A 21,112-nucleotide genomic window follows, 5' to 3' on the forward strand; every position below is an offset into this window, starting at 1 on the left:
CAGGGTGGTAGAAAAAGTGTTGTCAGAATCGTCGGTAACAATGTGGCTTGATATTGGATATTTTATTTTTCGGGTCATCTTTTCAAAATTATTAATTTCAATAGGATTTAAGTTTAATTTGTTTTTAAGTCCTGTCAATGCGGAAAGTATACGAGTACATTTAACAATCACTGGATAATACAAAGAGAAAGCCTGAAATTACGAAGTGTGATATGGACGAGAATATTGATTATGTTGGTTGAGAATTGCACCGAATCTTTCGATACTTCTGTATGTTATTATTTTTCTCAAATAGAATATGTCGAATACTTTAGTTAACAAAGCTGCAAAAATTAATTACCCAAAATTGAGTGTTTTAGAAAAATTTTATTAAGCTGTTTCAACTAAACGTTTTCTTCAAAACAAACATCTGATCAAAATGAATCCAGAGCTATATTTTTGACCGATATAACATTTGTCTAAGTGTTTTCAAATGATAAATAATTGCATGTTATAAGAGGAGAAAGTTTTCAGAATGAATAATTATCTCTACTGGCAACCCGAGGCATTTATTGATCCCGAGCAGCGCTGCCAACTATACCGATTTCTCGGTATTTATACCGATTTTTGGAATATCAAAATACCGATATTTCAATTTTCATACAGATAAATACCGATTTTCAGTTTTTGTGTTGGATTCCATAGGGGTAAACCAGGTCGAGCGACCTTTTTTTTTTTTTTTGTCGCAAAATCAGTTTTCGCACTAAATTGATGTTTGATTTTTCGAGAAAGATATTGTACAGATAGTTTTTTTCGCCAAATACAGATTTTTGGAAAAAACAGTTGACAGCACTGATCCCGAGGCATTTATTATTTACAGCAGGGAGCAACCGGAATAAGAAGAGAAATATTTTTCTGGAAAAAGAAGCCAGTTGTCTGGTCCTGTCCTACACGCTTAGAAAAAGTTACTCAAAGTTTGAGTACTAGTTACTCATTTTCAAATGATACATGCAAACGTCAAAAATTGAGTAGTTATCATCAATGATATTGAGTAACTCCTACTCTAAATTTGAGTTTAACGCAAAATCTCGTTTTATAGTTACTATTCGCATTCGCGATAAGTCTAAAAGTTGTAATAACCATTTGTAGCAACAGGTTGTATTTTTTGTTAGTGAGACGCGTATTTCGAGGGTGAGTCTATCAACACAAACGGTGTTGTGTCTGCAAAAACCGGAGTGATCAGCTTCGTGTTGTGCTTTAGAATGGAAACGAATATGCTCAAATGTCATTAATGAAAATTTTATGAGGAATAAGTGTATGATTGGTGCCTGAGCATAACACACTACTCCAAGCGACCACCACTTGATATAGTATTGAGTTCAATTATTTAACATTTTAATACAATACACTCAGAAAAGGAGCAATTTTTTTGCAAATTTGGTATATGTGAAATAAAATTTCACACAAAATTTGAGTGATAGTTACTCTGTTTTTGTACATGTGCGAATAAAGTATTACTCAGTAAATGAGTAGATTTTACCCAAATATCGTTTCCAGTGGAAGAACTCAAATTTGAGTAACTTCGGAGTTACTCTAAATTAGAGTAGTTCCACTTTTTCTGTAGATGAGTGAGATCTTACTCATTTTTGAGTGACTATTTTTAAGCGTGTAGCGTTTTCCGCTCGAAATCAGCTTGACGTTTTTTTTTGTACACGCTTAAAAATAGTTACTCAAAAATGAGTAAGATCTCAGTATAGAGTAAGATGCGAATAGTAACTATAAAACGAGATTTTGCGTTAAACTCAAATTTAGAGTAGGAGTTACTCAATATCATTGATGATAACTACTCAATTTTTGACGTTTGCATGTATCATTTGAAAATGAGTAACTAGTACTCAAACTTTGAGTAACTTTTTCTAAGCGTGTATAGTTCAACACGAGAATTCTCGGTTGATTTTTCAGAAGGCCGTAAGAGCAAGTGACAGTTTCTCTTTGTTTACTTTCTCTTCTATTAATTACCAAGCGGATTACACGTTTATCATTCAACTCTTTGCATAGAATGATGCCCGAAACTTTCGACTTTCAAACTAAACTATGAAATCCAAGAAAATCTTTTTAATCGCGTCACAATAATCGAAAGAGAGAGTGAACAAAGAGAAACTGTCACTTGCTCTTACGGCCTTCTGAAAAATCAACCGAGAATTATTAATGTCAGTTTTGATGATTACAGAGATGCCAGGTAAAAATTTCAAAAATCTTCAGACAGGGTTGCAAAAGTCTGTATATCCGAAAAAAAATCTGCAGTCAGCAAGTATGTCTTGCTGGCAGCAATTTCTCCATTGGCACATTCCCACTTGTACGCGGCGGGCAGATTCCCCCCCAGATGGCTGGGTATGTCTGCCAGCCATTTTTGCCGGAATTTTGCCAGAATTCCGGCAAAAGTCTGGCAACAATGCAACAACCGTTTCCGGCAGAGAATTTCGCCTAGCGGTTATTAACGGTTCTTTTCTGTCGGATTCCTGCCATACAAGATTGACAGAACCGTTTTGAATCGGTTCTACATATTAAGCGTCTTGGTTTTATTTTTTCAATAAAAGATACATATGAAAGGCAATAAGTTATTGCCCTTCATATATACTAATCATGGAAAATGTTATTACCATTACTATTACTTTCTCACTACCAAACATACCCATATTTTAATCTCATTAACCTCGTCTAAAGATTCGTTTTTTGTACGTACATGCGGGATTGACGAGTATCAAATGACGTCGAATAAAAAAAAGAAAAAAGAAAGAGGAGAGAAATAAACAAGACACTTACGGCGAGATAATGACGCAATTTCGCCTGGTCAATTTTGACAGCAGCCGGAATGCAGCCAGCCTTCTGACGGTTGCCAGAATTCCTCACAAGCGGGTTGTCGCAAAACTAAAATGTAGAGGCGCTGCTTGTTTGAAGATGATACTTTCAGCAAGAACTGTCAAATCGGTAGGAAAATTTTCTTATTTTCTTCATAGTAGAAGTTGAAAAAAAAGTTTTTACTCTGAGGCGGCAATGTTGATCTTAATTCATTGTGCGAAATTTACCGTTTATTCAGAATGGAGCATTAAACTTGGTTTGATACCATTTTAGTACTCGATCGCTATGCATTCTAGTATTCGAGAAATCAACATTACACTGGTTTCTGTTTAAAAAACTGTTGATCCGAAATAACCTAACCTTTCCAATTTTACACATTTTTGAAGATTTTTCATGTTTATAATCGTAGTTTACACTGAAAAAAGTAGTAGTAATCACTGAAATCGATTTTCTTCTACTACGAGTGTACTTTTATTGCTGATATCTAGTTGTACTATTGAATAAACGATAAAAATGTTGCAAATCACTTCTGCCGATATGAACATTTCCGAACGAATCCTCCTTTTCTTGGTTCAATTTTTCATTGGCAGGTGTCGCTACCGGTATATCAGCTTTGCGACAATGTGCCAATAAAGAATGATACGCTGAACTGAGACTTGACGAGCAAAAAAAAGGTCGTAACAATTTCAAAAGTCTGCAAAAATCTGCAGCACTAAGTACGAAATCTGCAGATTTACAGACAAAACTGCAGATCTACCATTTCTGTTAAACAATGACATTCCCAATTTGTATACACTCTTACCAGCTGCTACCTTATTTTGGGTGAAATGTAAGTATTAGTTTAGTATGGCTATTCGCAACGCTGTGATGGATATCTGTTCTAAAATAACAGGCTGTCGTATAATTTATAACTGTCAAAAATAAAACCCGAGCTTGATGATCTCAACGCGAAGATTTAAAATCTGTCTGTTAAAGTAATGGTGTTATGTTAACTCACTGTGATGTTTTAAATCAGAAACAAACGAATAAATTAATAAATAAAGAAAATATTGAAAACGATATAAAGTTTTGTCACGAACTTCTAGAGAAATTTTCTCGATGATAGTGAGCTACAGTGCTTTTAAATGATATTGTATTATTCAGTGCAAAACATTTCCTGCTTATATTGACAATTTCTGATGTCATTCGGCGCTTTGACATTTATCCTGTCATATATCTCGCAACTCACACTCATGTACGAAAATTAAAGCAGTGCTCTATTCGTGTTTCAAATTTTCATTAATTTAAAACAATTTCTTCGAGCAGTTTTAAACCTGTTTCAAATTTGTGCTCGAAAAATAGAACTAAATCTCAGCGTTGTGCTTGACATGTTTCAGTTTCTAAAGTAGATCAGTCCATACGAAATAAAACAGCGTTGCGAACAACCTTAGGCTGTAGACCATCTCGCGGTTTTAACTTTTGGTTAAAATCTGACACTTGAGTGGTTATTTTGTGTCGAGTAGTTAAATTTAACTAAAATTGCGGCCCATTTCAAAGTTTGACGGATGGAAAATTATTTGGGTTTATTTTGCACTAGAAATAATTTAGACTAAAGAATTGATATTAGATTTTTTTTTGCAAGATTTTTTTCAGAGTCGGAAAATAACCATCGATCTGTCAAAAATAACCATGCTTCCGAGCAGGGTTATTTTTGACAACATCAAAATAACCATTCGAGTTTCAGAATTCAACTAAAAGTTAAAATGAACCACGAAATGGTTCACAGCCTTAGTAGTGATACTTTCAATGATCGTGTATAGGCCGCTGAAGGGTCTAAACGCAAATGACAGTTTCTCTCTGTTTACTTTTTTATTCACGATCAGAGATGCAATACAGAATACATAATTTTGTACAGATTTTCTACACTCAGGAAAAAAAATTATTAATTTCATAATGATTTCGTATGGTTTTTAGCCACAAGAATATCGTATGCGAATCATAAGACCGGCTTATGAAGTCAAGAAAATTGGAATTCCAATAAAAAGCCTTATAAAATTCATGCGAAATTTTTAGGAACATTGTGCGAAATTTCTACACTGATAAAAATCGACACGTTAGACTGATATGTTTTATACTTATCCGCAGAGTTGCCAGGTTATTTTTTCAAAAATCTGTCAAAACTCAAAAATTTATCTGGATTTGTCTGGGTCTACTAAATACAAGGAAATTTTTTTCTTCAGTGAGCAAAAAAAAAAGGTCTCCCCACCTATAGAGGCCAAAACCGTAAACATCTAGTAAGATCTGACTAAATCTAGGAAAGTCTGGGAAAATTTGGAAAATCTGGCAAAAGATCTGGTTAGTTTGAGTGTCTGGCGAAACGAGGAAAATCTGGCATTTGCCAGACAAATCTGGCAATCTGGCAACGCTGCTTACCCGCTTGTGAGGAATTCTGGCAAACGTCAGAAGGCTGGCTGCATTCCGGCAGCTGTCAAAATTGTCCAGGCGAAATTGCGTCATTATCTCGCCGTAAGTGTCTTGTTTATTTCCCTCCTCTCTCTTTTTTCTTTTTTTTTATTCCATTTCATTTGATATTCGTCAATCTCGCATGTACGTACAAAAAACTAATCTTGAGACGAGGTAAATGAGATTGAAATATGGGTATGTTTGGTAATGAGAACGCAATGTTATTGGTAATAACATTTTCCATGATAAGTATATATGAACGGCAATAACTTATTGCCTTTCATATGTATCTTTTATTGAAAAAATAAAACTAAGACGCTTAAAATGTAGAACCGATTCAAAACGGTTCTGCCAATCTTGTATGGCAAGAGTCCGACAGAAAAGAACCGTTAATAACCGCTAGGCGAAATTCTCTGCCGGAAACGGTTGTTGCATTGTTGCCAGACTTGCCGGAACTCTGGCAGAATTCCGGCAAAACTAGCTGGCAGACATACCCAGCCGTCTGGGGGGAAATCTGCCCACCGCGTACAAGTGGGTAATTTCGCCTCACTTGTACTCGATGGGCAGATTTCCCCCCAGACGGTTGGCTATATCTGCCAGCCATTTTTGCCGAAATTCTGCCAGAGTTCCGGCAAAAGTCTGGCAGAATTCCGGCAAAAGTCTGGCAACAATGCAACAACCGTTTCCGGTAGAAAATTTCACCTAGCGGTTATTAATGGTTCTGTTTCTGCCTGATTCTTGCCATACAAGATTGGCAGAACCGTTTTGAATCGGTTCTACATATTTAGCGTCTTGGTTTCATTTTTTCATTTAAAAAGTACATATGAAAGGCAATAAATTATTGCTCTTCATACATACTAATAATGAAAATTTTATTGCGAATAACAGTGCTTTCTCACTACCAAACATACACATATTTCAATCTCATTCAACTCGGCTCAAGATTCGTTTTTTGAATGTACATGCGGGATTGGCAAACATCAAATGAAGTCGAATAAAGAAAAGAAAAAAGAAGGAAGAGAGAAATAAACAAGACACATACGGCGAGATAATGACGCAATTTCGCCTGAACAATTTTGACAGCAGCCGGAATGCAGCAAGTCTTCTGACGGTTGCCCGAATTCCTAACAAGCGGGGCCGCATAAGGCTCGACATTTGAATGGCAAGTGTTAAACACTTCAAATCTTATGTAAATCTAATCATGTTAGAACCTTTTGATATTACACTTAAATTTCATCAATCAAAGAGTATATATAATTAAAATGTATTGCATTTAATATTGAATTAGCTTTAGACTTGCAATTGAGTAGATAGAAAATTTCTTTTAAATTATGAAAATGTTTAGATTTCATTTGGCTTTAGACCTGGTTATCATGTAGAATACATTTTTAAATTTATATGTCATCAATTAGATATTAGGCATCAATTAACATGATAAACATAATTTATTTCTTTAAAGAAAAATTTCCATCGATTGACAAAAAAATTCTTGTGCTTGATCTGAATGAACATTTTCATTAATTTCCCAGTAATAACTGATTCTCGAAAATTCCAGGTTTCGTGCTATCAGTGGCATACAGAGAAAAATTGGTACCCGGAGCAAAATAAGATTTGTCGCCCCCATCGTTGGTTTGGTGAGCAAACAAAAGCTTAACTCTATCTCCGAAAAGATGACTTGGACGAGCAAAAAAGAAGGTCCCAAGGATTTGTTTGCCGCCTACCTAAAAACGTTGCCCTTCGCTTCGATACGTTTTATTTATACGTTTGACACTTAATATTGCCGCAACTGCCAGAGAATCTAATAATTACAAGTTTTACATCCCGTCGTGGACAGCTGTCGTAGATTCGTTCCAGCTGCGCGTAAAATGCTGTTGTCTCGTCATCGGGTCTCGACTCATGTGGGCAGTGCACGTTGATGATGCTACAATTGAAGAAACGGCTCTTGATCTTCCATACGCACATCCTATCACTGATTGGCTGCCACCCAATTACGGGCTGGCTATTGCTGATTGGTCTTGACACACTACAAGTACGACAAGAGCTGTTGCGTGCTTTGATGATAGCTGATATTTTGAATGATAGGATGTTTTGCTCCGTGAGGTTAATATCAATGTTCGTCCCCGTGCCCTTCGTAACAACGCTTTTCTTCGACTACCTCTACGTCGCACCAACTATAGAACAAACGGCGCCGTTATAGGCTTGCAAAGATCGTTCAATCGTGTATCATTTGGATTTGACTTCAACCTTTCACGAAAAACAATTCAAGCAAATTTTTTACTTAGTATTAGAAATTATCATTAGGACTACAATGTGTCTGTTGATTTTACAATAATAATAATAATAAAACAAGTTTACGTAATAATCGAGATATCGATAATCTTGCACCTTCTTCCATTCGTTTGGTGAAAGAATCAAAGAAAATACTCAAACAGGGAAAAAGTTATTGAGAAATCAAACCTTGAGTAATTGCGCAACGCCATGTTCACATTTGCGCTGATATCACTTTATTGTGCATGCAGATAAAAATCGGAAGCGCATCTCTCTCCTGATTATGCTGCTCCAGCGAAGTTCACTGTGCACCAATGGTATGTAGACTGTCATGCGATATATTAATCATTCATAATTGTACGAAAATTCACTCCCTTGTAACGTTCAGTGTCAAACCCATTGGTTCTCAAACATACATTATCAACTTTAAGCGCATTCAGAAAGTAATATTCCATCGTTATGTGCTTCGATAGTGGAGGCAAGACAATGTATTTATTTATGTTGAAGCACGTGGTTCATAAACAAGACAACAAAATATGTATAAAGTAACATGATTCTATCAGTTGATGTATAGGAAACGGCAGTTCAACTGACGTCGCTCGGCAACGTCGCTGCGCTGGACTGTCCAGCGAATTGCAGATTAGTGCTGCAGCGACAATATATAGCGAGATGACATGCATATCACAACAGTGTTCACATATGAAAGAAATGATATCGTTTGACAATCAAATTGTCATCAGTAGAAAAGAGATCAATAATATTAAAATGAATGAATTGAGAATTTCAGACAAATCCTCAAACCTGACAGCTCTGATTCTAATTCGAACACCACCAATCTTTTATATGTATGTGTGTGTTCACGAAACAAGGGGTGCATTACGAACTTAAAATCTCAACCACAAACTCATCGAAAGCACTCATTGATTTACTCAAGGATTTCTTTCGATTTATTTTTGAACGAACATTTTTTTTTGATTTTTTATTTCACTTTCTCGTGAACCGCACTGTCACTGCAATTGGTTTGTGTCTAATGGTAGGAGAATTGTTCTTTCTTTTGCCGAATTGCAGAAGTTTATTATCTAGTCCTAGTATGTATATAAGATTGGATTAATTTGTTTTGCTATACTCAAGGCACAGTACCGTCAATTAAACTTGCTGCTCTGATGATAAATCCTGCGCGTTTCTCAGTCCAGTGAATGTTCTGCTTCCGATGCAATGCTCGATCTGCATAATCCGCTATGATATCTGTGTGTATCTTGAGAGGCTATTATTTGTTGTCATATCCTAAATCGAACGTTCTATCAATTCTCTAATTTGGCTAAACCTTTCATCTTTTCACCTGTGAATTCTAGTACCACCTCAATTCGTTTCTAGTTCGTATAAATTATTATTATAATAGTGATTCTCAGTTTATTTATAATACTTGGCTTCTTTTGTGTTGCACAGCGTTTACTGTTTTTTTTTTAATTGTTAAAATTTTATCCTTGAGGAAAATCGTTTTGCGACTCCCGCCTACTGAAAAAAACCTAGCAAACATCACCGACCTGGTTTCGATTTGTTCGGGAACCGGAGGACTGTTGTCTCAATCTGAGATCCCTTTCAGGAATAAGAAATAGAAAAAAAAAACGTCGAATTTTTGCGAAAATAGCTTACAACAATAATCAAGCCATCATTCCGCCACCCGTTTTCCGACGTTTCTTAGTCTTATGCGCCGACAGAGACTCCTGGCCACTGTCCGTGTTAGAGTCGCTATCGCTCTCGTCACTGCTCGAGCTGGAAGACGAGGAGCTCGAGTTGCTCGAGCTGTCGGACGCCACACCGGTGCTCTGGCCTACATCAATCTTAGTTGCCAGCTTCGCTAGTTCCGGTTGCACTTCCTAATAGATAAAAAAAACATTTTAAAACCTCACTCAGATAATCTCCGACTTCCGATGAGCCGAATCCAAATCTCACCTGTAGCACCTTAAGCCATTTTTTGGATAGTTTGGGCCGACCGCGCACAGTTTTGTGCCAAACCACGGGGAAATTGGTTTTGCTGCAAAAATTTTGCGTCACAGCAATAGTTTCATCCATGTTTAGAACCACGTGCCACCAGCCGCCCGGAACAAATACCGTTTCACCCGGCTTCTGTAGAATCTCAATCTGTAAATCGAAAAACAGAAAAGACCCCTCAACTCAAACTGCAAACAAAAAGCCTACATCAGGTGAGACAATGGACAATAGCTCTACGAGTTTTGCAAATAACTCTGCAATTTATTACAAACTGCTAACGCACTGATGAGTCGAAGACAAAACGTAAAACAAGTAATATTCAGTAAAGCTGTGCTCACCGGTTTGCAATCACTCGGCCAGTCCAGCTGCTTTGTCTTCGGGTAGATCAAATTGAACCAAGTGATTGCCTCGTCACGCTGTTTGCCTCCGATCGCTCCGGTCACCTTCAGGAGTTCCTTCGGAGTATTGGTGGGAAACAAACACCACCGCTTGTGTCCCTGAACCAGTGCATTCCACGCACTGGTACCCAACGGATCGATATGAATCCCAGTTCCGGACCGTGCCGGACCCATCACGAACCACCGGTACGGTGGACGACGTTCTTCTCCGGCATGCTTGAACAAATCGTCCCGGAAGTAAACCGGAATATCATAATCTTCCAGAAGCTTTCTTCGGCGATGATGCTGAAAAATAAATTACCGTAACAATCCTAGCTAAGTCCAACGCAATTAATTAATTAATTAATACCCCCATACCTCGCCAAAGCTGCTGTCAAAAATGTACAACGGGCTATCGTCGGTCGAACTTCGCATATACTCGATATAGTATTTCATCTTCATTTTTACGCTATAACCATCATTATCCTCGCCGCATTTGAATTTCTGATTCCGATACTTCTTGGCTAGTCGTTCCAAGGTCCACTTATACTGTGCCTTCCACCCTTCCTGGATTCCTTCGATGACCACCGGTTTATATATGCTCTCATAGCGATCAATGAAATCCTGTGGGCTCACATCCTTCACATGTATCCGTTCCACGTTGTCCTCAAACTCTCGAAACTTATCGAACTTTTTATAGTACTCCAGCTGTACCCAGGCAGCCTTGTCCGCTAGTTCTTCATTCGAAAATTCGAGTAAAAATTCAAATCTGTCAATTCGATGACTAAGCTAAGTAATCAAACGGGTACGACTTACCAGGTCTAGCCTTTCGCTTCACATCCCGGACGCGTTTTCTCGTACGATGCGATAGCTTTACTTCCTCAGTCTGGGACATTTTGGTTTGCTTGCCTGTTAGCTACACTTAACCACTATTTTGAACCGTTTTTCCGCTGATATCGATGACCAGCAGCACAAACAACAACGGTGTTTTACTGTAAGTAAAGTTTTTTCTCAAGAAAAGCTACAACAAAGTTTCTGGAAAACTGCAAAATATAAAGCAAACGGGAGAAGTGCGATGCGAACAGCTATGTGCAGTTTCGACTTTTGATAATGGCGGAATGACAGTTGTTGCTTCAGCCGTTTTGCTATTTTTCACACACTTAACAGAAATTGGACTTCATTGGGTCAATTTTAATAACATTTCACAAGGGCTTAAAATGAGTTACGTACACAGATACAAACAGATTGACGTATTACAAAATACAAATTATTTGTATTTGGTATTATACGACTTAATTCGATTGACACATTTACGTTGAAATTAAATGTAGAGCGGCAAGAGCTGTCAAATAGGCAAAACATAAATTCATGATTTCAACAATTTTTGTGAAACATTAGGAATAATTCAAAAATTCATCGTAGAAATGGAAGAAAGAGAATTTCCTCTGCGAAATGAAAAAAGGAGTTTTTCCACTTTCCACCGCCAAATAAATTTTAATTGGGATGTTGCAGCGGAATTCAATTTCTAGTAGAAGAAAGTAAGAAAATAAAATTTTAAAATAAGATAATTCTTTTGAATTTATCGTAGCGATAGTAGCGATTTGCAACGATTTTCCGTGTTTCAATAATACAAATAGATATCAGTACTGACTGTGAGCTAGGAGGGAAAGAAATTAATCTGATAGTTATTAGGTTTCGAGAAAAATTGCAAATAAATCACAAGCTATTACCACAGACTAACAGACATGACAGTATGAGTAAATTCTTATAAAAATAATTTTTCGTGATGCACTAGTTCCACCTATATTGTACTGCGCGAACTATTTACTATCTGTACACCCCTTGTGTTATGTACAAATTTTTTTACTAGTTGGTTTCCCCTCGTTTGTCAACACCGATCAGCTGTTTGCAGGGATGCCTGATTTCATCAAAATATTTGAAAAATGAATCGTCACAATAAATTATTGGATTACGTTAATAATATATTTAACTTTTTCGCGATGTTGGAAGGTAACCATTTATTTGACTCAACGTTGTTCATCTAGACTATTTTTTATTGTGTTGGTAGTTTTCACCCGAAATTAAGTGGTGGCAGACCAGAAGCAAGTAAATATTGTAACAAAACGGGTTCGATTTTGTATTGCGTTGGAGGATGAGAAGTAGGCACAATTATGTATATAGTTTTGGCAATATGTATTAAATCTGTATCCTGCATGAAATTCGCATGGACGTATACAAATCAATACATTACAGGTAATTCTGTATGAATGGCAACTCTGTTGGTAAATGAAAAAAATAAACACAGTCTAGATGACAGACAGGATGTTTTTGATAGGGTAACGTGGCGCCATCATGACACATGTGAGTACTGTCCCAAATAAAGGAATATTCGAAATGACCGTTAAAATGATTGAAGAATCTAATTTGAGTGTCCTGTCTGTTAGTCTGTGCTATTACTTCGAAACAACGTATTGAGTATATTACATCAGCTTGGCTGAATACTGTATACGATTCTAATAGGGAATCATGCATCTTCTCGGGCAATATTACAACCCTTAGAAAGACTCCGAAATGGTTGTGATATTAACAGTTCGGCTGAAAAGTTCGTATCGTTTCTATGAGAGGGCGCCACTAGAATTAAATCCATACCATTCTCAGTTAGTACCAACCTTCAAAAGATACGTGTATAAATTTGACAGCTGTCTGATTATTAGTTTGTGAGATATTGCGTTTTAAGTGTAGCTACTTTTGTTATTGTGAAAAAAGGAATTTCGTGTGTTGATGAAACACTACTTTTTGATGAAACTCAAATTTGAGTAACTTCGGAGTTACTCAAAATTAGAGTTGTTCCACTTTTTCTGTAGATGAGTGAGATCTTACTCATTTTTGAGTAACTATTTTTAAGCGTGTAGCATTATCCTTTCAACTGCTGAGAATAGCCACACCAACACATTCGCACGTGGATTGGACTATAGTTACGCAACTTTGATTTTTAGTGGTACCAGTTTCATCAGAATAAACTATCACTTTGGTAGTATGGAATTCAGACGTAACATGAGCGCACACGCTTAAAAATAGTTACTCAAAAATGAGTAAGATCTCACTCATCTACAGAAAAAGTGGAACAACTCTAATTTAGAGTAACTCCGAAGTTACTCAAATTTGAGTTCTTCCACTGGAAACGATATTTGGGTAAAATCTACTCATTTACTGAGTAATACTTTATTCGCACATGTACAAAACAGAGTAACTATCACTCAAATTTTGTGTGAAATTTTATTTCACATATACCAAATTTGCAAAAAATTGCTCCTTTTCTGAGTGTATTGTATTAAAATGTTAAATAATTGAACTCAATACTATATCAAGTGGTGGTCGCTTGGAGTAGTGTGTTATGCTCAGGCACCAATCATACACTTATTCCTCATAAATGACATTTGAGCATATTCGTTTCCATTCTAAAGCACAACACGAAGCTGATCACTCCGGTTTTTGCAGACACAACACCGTTTGTGTTGATAGACTCACCCTCGAAATACGCGTCTCACTAACAAAAAATACAACCTGTTGCTACAAATGGTTATTACAACTTTTAGACTTATCGCGAATGCGAATAGTAACTATAGAACGAGATTTTGCGTTAAACTCAAATTTAGAGTAGGAGTTACTCAATATCATTGATGATAACTACTCAATTTTTGACGTTTGCATGTATCATTTGAAAATGAGTAACTAGTACTCAAACTTTGAGTAACTTTTTCTAAGCGTGCAGACAACCGCTATGCCAATCCATTGAGTTTAATCTAAATAGTGTTGTATAATCAACTTGCTGGATTTAAAACAGCTTTTCATCGCTATAACCCGCTTGTGAGGAATTTTGGCAACCGTCAGAAGGCTGGCTGCATTTCGGCTGCTGTCAAAATTGTCCAGGCGAAATTACGTCATCATCTCGCAGTATGTGTCTTGTTTATTTCTCTCTTCCTTTTTTTATTCGACTTTATTTGATATTCGACAATTCCGCATGTACATACAAAAAACAAATCTTGAGACGAGGTAAATGAGATTGAAATATGTATGTTTGGTAGTGAGAAAGTAATGTTAACATTTTCCATAATTAGTATATATGAAACTTATTGCCTTTCACATGTACTTTTTATTGAAAAAAAAAACCAAGACGCTAATAATGTAAAACCGATTTAAACCGGTTCTGCCAATCTTGTATTGCAAAATCCGACAGAAACAGAACCGTTAATAACCGCTAGGCGAAATTCTCTGCCAGAAACGGTTGTTAGTTAGGTTGTTGCATTGTTGCCAGACTTTTGCGGAATTCTGTCAGAATTCCGGCAAAATTGTCAGGCAAACTTAGCCAGCCATCTGAGGGTGAATCTGCCCGCCGCGTACAAGTAGGAATCACTATTTGGAATCCGGCGAAAATATGTTTATTCATATTAACCACCCTACTTGCATCGAAAATATTGTAGTCGTTATTTCTCAGTTGCGGTTCAATTGCGAATTTACTCAGCAGAGATTTTTTTTATTGATGAAAATATAATAATTAAACCTTGCACGAATCAATTCGGTGTCGAACTGAAGCGCAGTGAAAATTTCGCACAAAAATATCATCGGAGACTCTTTTTCCTTTCGATTATCTCTTAAGCGATATTGCTTTGGGTGAAATTCGTCATCAAGTTTCGCTGACACAAAAAAAAAATCAGTATAAAAGGGGAACCGTGGTCAAAAATCGATCTTTTTTTCTTGTGCGTTGGACGGAAGCAGACGTCGTGGGACCAGCAGCTTCGGAGAGTGCACCTTTTGCGTGGTACCAAACCTCAAACGCTCAGGTCGTGCTCTCATTTGGACTTCAGCCGTCAGGTGGAGCAGTCGTCAATGAAAGCAGACCTTTTGCGTGGCATAAAGCCTCAAACGCTTAGGTCATGCTTTCAATTGGACTTCAATCGTCGGGAGCATCGGTCGTCAATAATGAGAGCAGACCTTTTGCGTGGTACTAAACCTCAAACGCTCAGGTCGTACTCTCATTTGGACTTCAGTCGTCAGGTGGAGCAGTTGGCAATGAAAGCGGACCTTTTGCGTGGTATCAAACCTTAAACGCTCAGGTCGTGCTTTCATTTTCGTCGAGAGCAGCAGTCACTAGTAAAGAAAGCAGACCTTTAGCGTTGTACAAAACCTCAAACGCTCAGGTCGCAGTGCCAGTTTCCCTTCGAAGAAGATCGAATACATCCTGTTGGTGGTCGTTTGCATTGGAGCAAAATACAACGGGAAATGGACAACAATGTGGAACATTATGCAAAATCAGCCCTTCTAATGGCTCTAAATGTTACCTAAAAAACTATAAAGATTGCTTCTTTGTAAATCGAAAATTAAAATTAATTTAATCATAAAGACCTAGACTGGCTATTTTGTAATATTTGTGTGTCAGAATGTTTGATGTAACTAATCTGTGCTGTAGTTTGGGTGTATCGTTTCAAATTCTAGTGATGAAAAATGGGAAAGCTTGCACAATTAACACAATCGATCAACTAATTGATATTCGGAAGTATAAAGAAAGAGTGTCAGTTTTATTCGTGTTCACGACATCCAGTTATGTCTCTGGCATTACACACCTGTACTTTTTTTCAGTTCTTTTAGAAAATTTGTTGAACTGATTTTTTCACGAGTAATTCGCGACCTAGAAGGAGCAGTGCTGCTACCTATGAAAGTTTAATCTATGTGTGAAGTGAATGTAAACAAAGCAGGGTATTTTTTCACTCAAGTTAAATGAATTATTTCTCTGTTTTCTTATTTGATGTTTTGTGCGTTGAAGTACGAAATTGTTTTAATGATTCTTATTTAGTCATTAGAACATATTGTGCGGTGTATCGTATCTGGTATTTCGTCAGTATAAAGCGGAAAAAATTTCTCTTCTGGCACTAGTAATCTGCATAGGTAAGAAAATATTTGATTTTTTTTTTTGACAAAACAACTATTCTTAGTTAATCTAATGCAGCAAAACAGTGCATTACAATACAGAAGAAGGAAATTGAGAATAATTTAAGAAATTATTTCTCCGAATATTGTAGATCATGGATCAGAAAAGTTGTTCGAATGGGCTTGCAAAAACATTTCCTGACAGTGTTTGTTATGCTGATAAGAACGACAACAAATGCAAATTGTTGAGCCAAATTGTATGTTATGATTGCTAAAAAAAGGTATCGACCGGGTATATCGATTTCATCATGTGAAAAGAAATAAACGATGCACAAACAAACGTGAAATAAACGATGCATAACATAGATTGAGCGACTCAGAATCGAACCAACGAAAACTGTTCGGAAATAAATTTCGTCCTCCCAAGTAAGTTTCAAATATTGTTCAAACTCAAATTCAGACAACTGTTCGTTATATGTTCCCAGGTGTGAACCCTACAACTAAACGAATAATTCTGAGGACTGCTTCTGTACCCGTTGCTTTTATCCATTGTCGTTCAATGCGTGTCTCCAATTTGTTTACTTATATATTTTTGTATTTAATAAATTTCCCAAATCCCAAATGTCCTCAAGCATGATGTTATCGATTCGGAATATCTTAACGCCGTTTGTTGTAATCTCGTTGGATGCTAATAGTTCTATAGAGTCGAGTTTCTGTAACATATAAAATGTTAATGATTTTGTGACCTCGAATACGGATATTAAAAAAAATTGTGTGTGAAACAGGAAGCGGAAAGCTAGTGCAAACTTTTATTGCGTGCGGCTCGACAGTTGGAGAGATTCACTGTAACCAAGTCCAAAATAAGACAAATCTATCATTGTAATTGTAGATCTCTTCTATTCCAACTAACTTAACGGTTTCCTCCGGCAGCGTAGTTGAAAACATCCGGCAAGTTCATCAACACAGTGCGCGTACCACCTTTAAAGGCTCCTAAAGATTAATAGAAAAATGCTTTATTATCACATTTAAAATGAACACTTCGACGAAAAATTTGCACCACAAATAGAAAACATGCAGTTTAAATGCAATTCAAAGAATTTTTAAAAATAGAAGTAGATTTTCATTCATAAATATTACTTTTTCTCACATACCGATCACTTGTTTTCTACCCGAGAAAATAGACATCACTCAAAGCGATTATTTCATATTCATTTACTGAATTAGCATATTCAAAGTTTTTGAAAAACACTAGTACTTACCATTTCAACCAGCAAAACTAAAATCGAAGAAAACGGTACGTTTGAAAATTAATCATTTTTTGCTTTGCTTGTTTACTTCCACTTCACACACATAAGCTGTCAAACTCAACTTCGTAGTCGCGAATAGTGAAATGAACTTTTTCTGATCCTGATTTTCCCAACACTTCTTTTCTCCACATTAACACTACACGACGTGCTCACCCGTTAAGAGTTCACCGGAAGTTTTGAGCTGCAATTAGGTTTTTTACCGTCACTGCTAACCTCAATCAGATGAACACATTTTGACAGTTCAGCAGTATTGTTTGTAAACAGAAATTTCTTTTGTTTGTTAATTGAATAATTGGATCAGACCATTTACTGTCCGTATCGCCTAAATAAAGTTTTAAAACATTTGTTCACGATAGAATACGGTTCGTTTTTGATATTTATTAAATAAAAGTGACTAATTGCAAAGTGTAAAGATGATTGTTTTAGATGTGGTCTTCGATTTTTGTTGAAGCTGGTTTGTAAATAGTACCGCTGAACTGTCAAGGATGAATACTTGTTCATTTGTGTCGTCACAATAAAAATCCTAATGCTTTCCAATTCTCGGTTAATTTTTCAAAAGGGCGTATAAGCAAGTGACAGTTTCTCTTTGTTTACTTTCTCTTCTATTAATTACCAAGCGGTTTCCACGTTTATCACTCAACTCTTTGATACTTTGAAATGATACCCGAAACTTTCGACTTTCAAACTCGCTTTTAAACAGAATAGTGATATCAAAGAAAATCTTTTTAATCACATCACAATATTCGAACGAGAGAGTGATTAACGAGAAACTGTCACATGCTTATACGCCCTAATGAAAAATAAACCGAGAATTTGCTTTCTGTTCCAAAATTTTACATTTTCTTGTATATGTTTTGTTGCAGTGTAACATTGCAATGAACGAACGACGTTTATTTTGCACTGGGTAAACATTCATCAATCAATATTTTTTATTCCATTTTTTCTGGTTAGCGCGCCATGTTTATAAAATATTTCAATGATAATCCTTGAAAACTTTGCATGATTATTTGTTTAATTCGTGTTTCGACGTGCCAAGTAGTATATAATTGGCGATAACAGTTCGAGCGGATTATTTTGGACAAAGCGGTAAGATGTTTCGCTGATTTTCTCTGATAGCTTTCCACAACACATCACGTGTATTGCTACCGGGCTGAGAGTTCGTCCGCAAATAAAACTCATCTTTCTTTAGTGCCATGGTAGCGCAAACGAGCACGGAACCCACTAGTGGGAATCAACAGAACCAACGACGTCATTCAATACCGGTTCCCACAAACTATCGTAGTGCTGCGAAAATCCTTCGACTGGTTGTTGAAGAGCGACGTAACGTCAAATCGTTGGTCCTCGAGGACAAGCACCTGCGAAAGGGCAAAGGCCTTGCTATCATGGATCTAATTTTGGTTAATCTGAAACAGATTGATGATCTGATAGCCCGAACGGAACTAATGCAAAAGAAACCCAAACTAAGTCCTTGGTTAGCAAAAGTTTTGATTGCGGAACTAATTTTCGGTCGGGGTGAACTAAACGGCGAGTCTCTGCCGGTACAATGCGTGCGACGGTATAAGGAAGCTTTACAGGATGCATTAAGCAAATCCGACGTGGCTCCAGCAAAGTTACTGGATTTCAAAGGTACCTGCATCCGAATTCTCTAATCCTAAGGGGGGTCTTTTCTCCTTGTTTGTTTTCAGATTTGATGCTGCTCGAGTATGGGAAAACGAAATAAACAAAAGGCTGCTTTGAATGCGTCCGATGATGGTCCCGCGACGCCAACAAAGCCAAACGCGATCCCAGAGCAAGATTCTGTGGAAAACGATCAATTCGAAATACCTCTTCATTCCAAGCAAGCGGCGTTTGCCTTGCTGTGGCTTTTAGTGTATAGTTTCGGAATGTTCACACTGCCATTCGCAGCATTCTATGGCACACGATATATTCTGACGCACAATTTCAATGTGGAAGGATTTGCCAACACATGCGGATCCGTTCTGGCCGCCGTTTTGACGGTCAACTTGATTATTGTATCATACGCAATAAGAGGATTCCGGGAGGCAGCGGAGGACGAGCGGGAAGCTAAACGTCACCAGCAAGAACAAGGAGTAGCGGGAGAAGAGTCCTCGAAAAATAAATGAAGTTTTTTATTAGTATTATTCTAGGAACAAGTGTAGCTTTAGTGCGTTAATAAATCTAAAAGTCATTCCCCTCCATGCGCAGTAACATTGTCACTGTAGTTGTAGGATGTAGGTTTTACAGAAGGAGATCCTAACTAATTACGTGTTCTATCGCCAACAGAACCTCGTTATGTTCGCATTAATACCAGCGTACTGGCGCAGCCGGGTGCCATCCGGCTGCTGCAGGAAGAAGGATGGATCTTGGTTGACGAAGAGTTTCCGAGCTATGCGAGTTTTCTGGACCGGGTTAAAAACTTGAACGATTCTGAATTTTTAGTGGACTTTCATTTCAAGGAAGTTCTGGTGTTTCCCAACAGTGCCAAAAACTATTGGGCGAGAGCAACAGAGCTAAAGCAGAAATTTGTTCTGCAAAATAAAGTTAGTTTGGGGAAATGCTGATGTCACAATCACCTCTGTTAATTGCATTTAATTCTAGGCTTGTGTTCTTCCAACATACCTACTGAGTCCGGTCAAAAAGAGTGTTGTCTTGGATATGTGTGCCGCTCCGGGATTGAAAACTACGCATCTTGCCAATCTGATGAAAAACAAAGGCCGTATCTATGCGATCGAACGCGATGCCAATCGGTATAAGGTGCTGTGTGATTATTCCGCTGAATTCGGTGTGATTAAAACGATTCACGATGACTGTCTACAGATTGGTGACGAACAAGCACCGGGCGTGGAGTACATTCTGATCGATCCTAGCTGTTCCGGATCCGGTATGGTGGATCGGCTGAAACTGAATGAAGAAATCGATAAGCAAAGACTGTACAAACTGGGCGGACTGCAGTACAAACTGCTGTGCCACGCGATGAATGCCTTTCCGGCAGCCAAAAGGATCGTCTATTCGACCTGCTCGGTATATCCGGAAGAGAACGAAGAGATTGTGCAGAGTGCACTGAAGCACAACGGTCACTTTAAACTGGTCGATGCGAGAGCCATGCTCGACAAGGAATGGTTGAACTTTGGTTCGCCGGATTACGCTGGCGTTGGCGAGAAATGTTTGTATGCACGTCCTGAAACTGACCTAACCATAGGAATGTTCGTAGCCGTGTTTGAGAGATGCGACGAAAATGAGTACAACGAAATATTCTTAGCTCACGAGAAACAGAAGGAAAGTTACGAAAAGCTCTCTAAGATAGGCCAATTTGAGTTTGGTCGGACGAAAAAGGCGAAAAAAAGAAAGCTTGAAGCGAGCACATCTACCGAAATGACTCAGGACTCTGAAAGACAAGAGGAGCTATGCGAAGAAACCCCAGCAGATGGTGAAGGTCAGGTTCTGGAGAAGAAAAAGAAGAAAAAATCTAAAAAGAAGGATGTTGAAGAATTGGCTACAGAAGTTTTTGTAAAAACTCCACTTCTCCAAGATGAACAAGTGCCACCAAAGAAAAAGAAAAAATCTAAAAAAATTAGCGACGATGAAGCACAGCTTACTTTGACAGCGGTAATCGTCGAAAACGGAAACGGTGTTGACATTAAGGATAAGGATAAGAAAAAACATAAAATTAAATCAATTATCGATGAATCAGGAAATCCTGAAGAAAACTCACCCCTCGATGAAGAAAGTGTGGTTGAGAAAAAGAAGAAGAAAAGTAAACATCGAGAACAGGAAGAACTTTCCCTGGCGGAAGAAGTGAAAGAATTGTCTCCTACAGTGGACGATATTTCAAAATCCAAAAAGAAAAAGAAAAAAGACAAAGTCAAAGATTGAATCAGTTTTTCAACTATAAAAATGCCACATAGAGGTATGCCTTCTTTCTTTCCGAGCTCTGAATAAAGATCTTTAAGCTTGTTGTATCAA

At 37.4% G+C, this 21,112-nt stretch overlaps 2 protein-coding genes across 2 annotated transcripts; one reads left to right on the plus strand and one right to left on the minus strand.

The window, feature by feature from the left end:
- Positions 1-8,518: 8,518 nt before the first annotated feature.
- LOC131425691 (bifunctional arginine demethylase and lysyl-hydroxylase PSR) lies at positions 8,519-11,018 on the minus strand. Its single transcript, XM_058587762.1, has 5 exons — positions 10,734-11,018; positions 10,296-10,654; positions 9,879-10,223; positions 9,502-9,690; positions 8,519-9,425 (listed from the first exon to the last, which is right to left on the minus strand). Exons 1-5 carry the CDS (start codon positions 10,810-10,812, stop codon positions 9,210-9,212), a joined length of 1,188 nt encoding a protein of 395 aa, XP_058443745.1. The 5' UTR covers positions 10,813-11,018; the 3' UTR covers positions 8,519-9,209.
- Positions 11,019-18,064: 7,046 nt separating this feature from the next.
- On the plus strand, positions 18,065-21,112 carry LOC131425692 (28S rRNA (cytosine-C(5))-methyltransferase). The gene is made up of 4 exons (XM_058587763.1): positions 18,065-18,235; positions 18,339-18,775; positions 19,433-19,689; positions 19,748-21,112. Exons 2-4 carry the CDS (start codon positions 18,343-18,345, stop codon positions 21,020-21,022), a joined length of 1,965 nt encoding a protein of 654 aa, XP_058443746.1. The 5' UTR covers positions 18,065-18,235; positions 18,339-18,342; the 3' UTR covers positions 21,023-21,112.

The sequence above is a fragment of the Malaya genurostris genome, chromosome 1 (genome assembly GCF_030247185.1).
Source record: "Malaya genurostris strain Urasoe2022 chromosome 1, Malgen_1.1, whole genome shotgun sequence".
Lineage (NCBI taxonomy): Eukaryota > Metazoa > Arthropoda > Insecta > Diptera > Culicidae > Malaya > Malaya genurostris.

Bases quoted from the DNA above. Each gene is read 5' to 3' on its own strand.
- LOC131425691 (XM_058587762.1), bottom strand. From the start codon at position 10,812: ATGTCCCAGACTGAGGAAGTAAAGCTATCGCATCGTACGAGAAAACGC. The intron at 9,691-9,878 runs GTGAGCACAGCT...TTCGATTTACAG, and splicing joins GGCCGAGTGATTGCAAACCG to ATTGAGATTCTACAGAAGCC. The intron at 9,426-9,501 runs GTGAGATTTGGA...TTTATCTATTAG, and splicing joins AATGGCTTAAGGTGCTACAG to GAAGTGCAACCGGAACTAGC.
- LOC131425692 (XM_058587763.1), top strand. From the start codon at position 18,343: ATGGTAGCGCAAACGAGCACGGAACCCACTAGTGGGAATCAACAGAAC. The intron at 18,776-19,432 runs GTACCTGCATCC...TATCGCCAACAG, and splicing joins AAAGTTACTGGATTTCAAAG to AACCTCGTTATGTTCGCATT. The intron at 19,690-19,747 runs GTTAGTTTGGGG...ATTTAATTCTAG, and splicing joins AATTTGTTCTGCAAAATAAA to GCTTGTGTTCTTCCAACATA.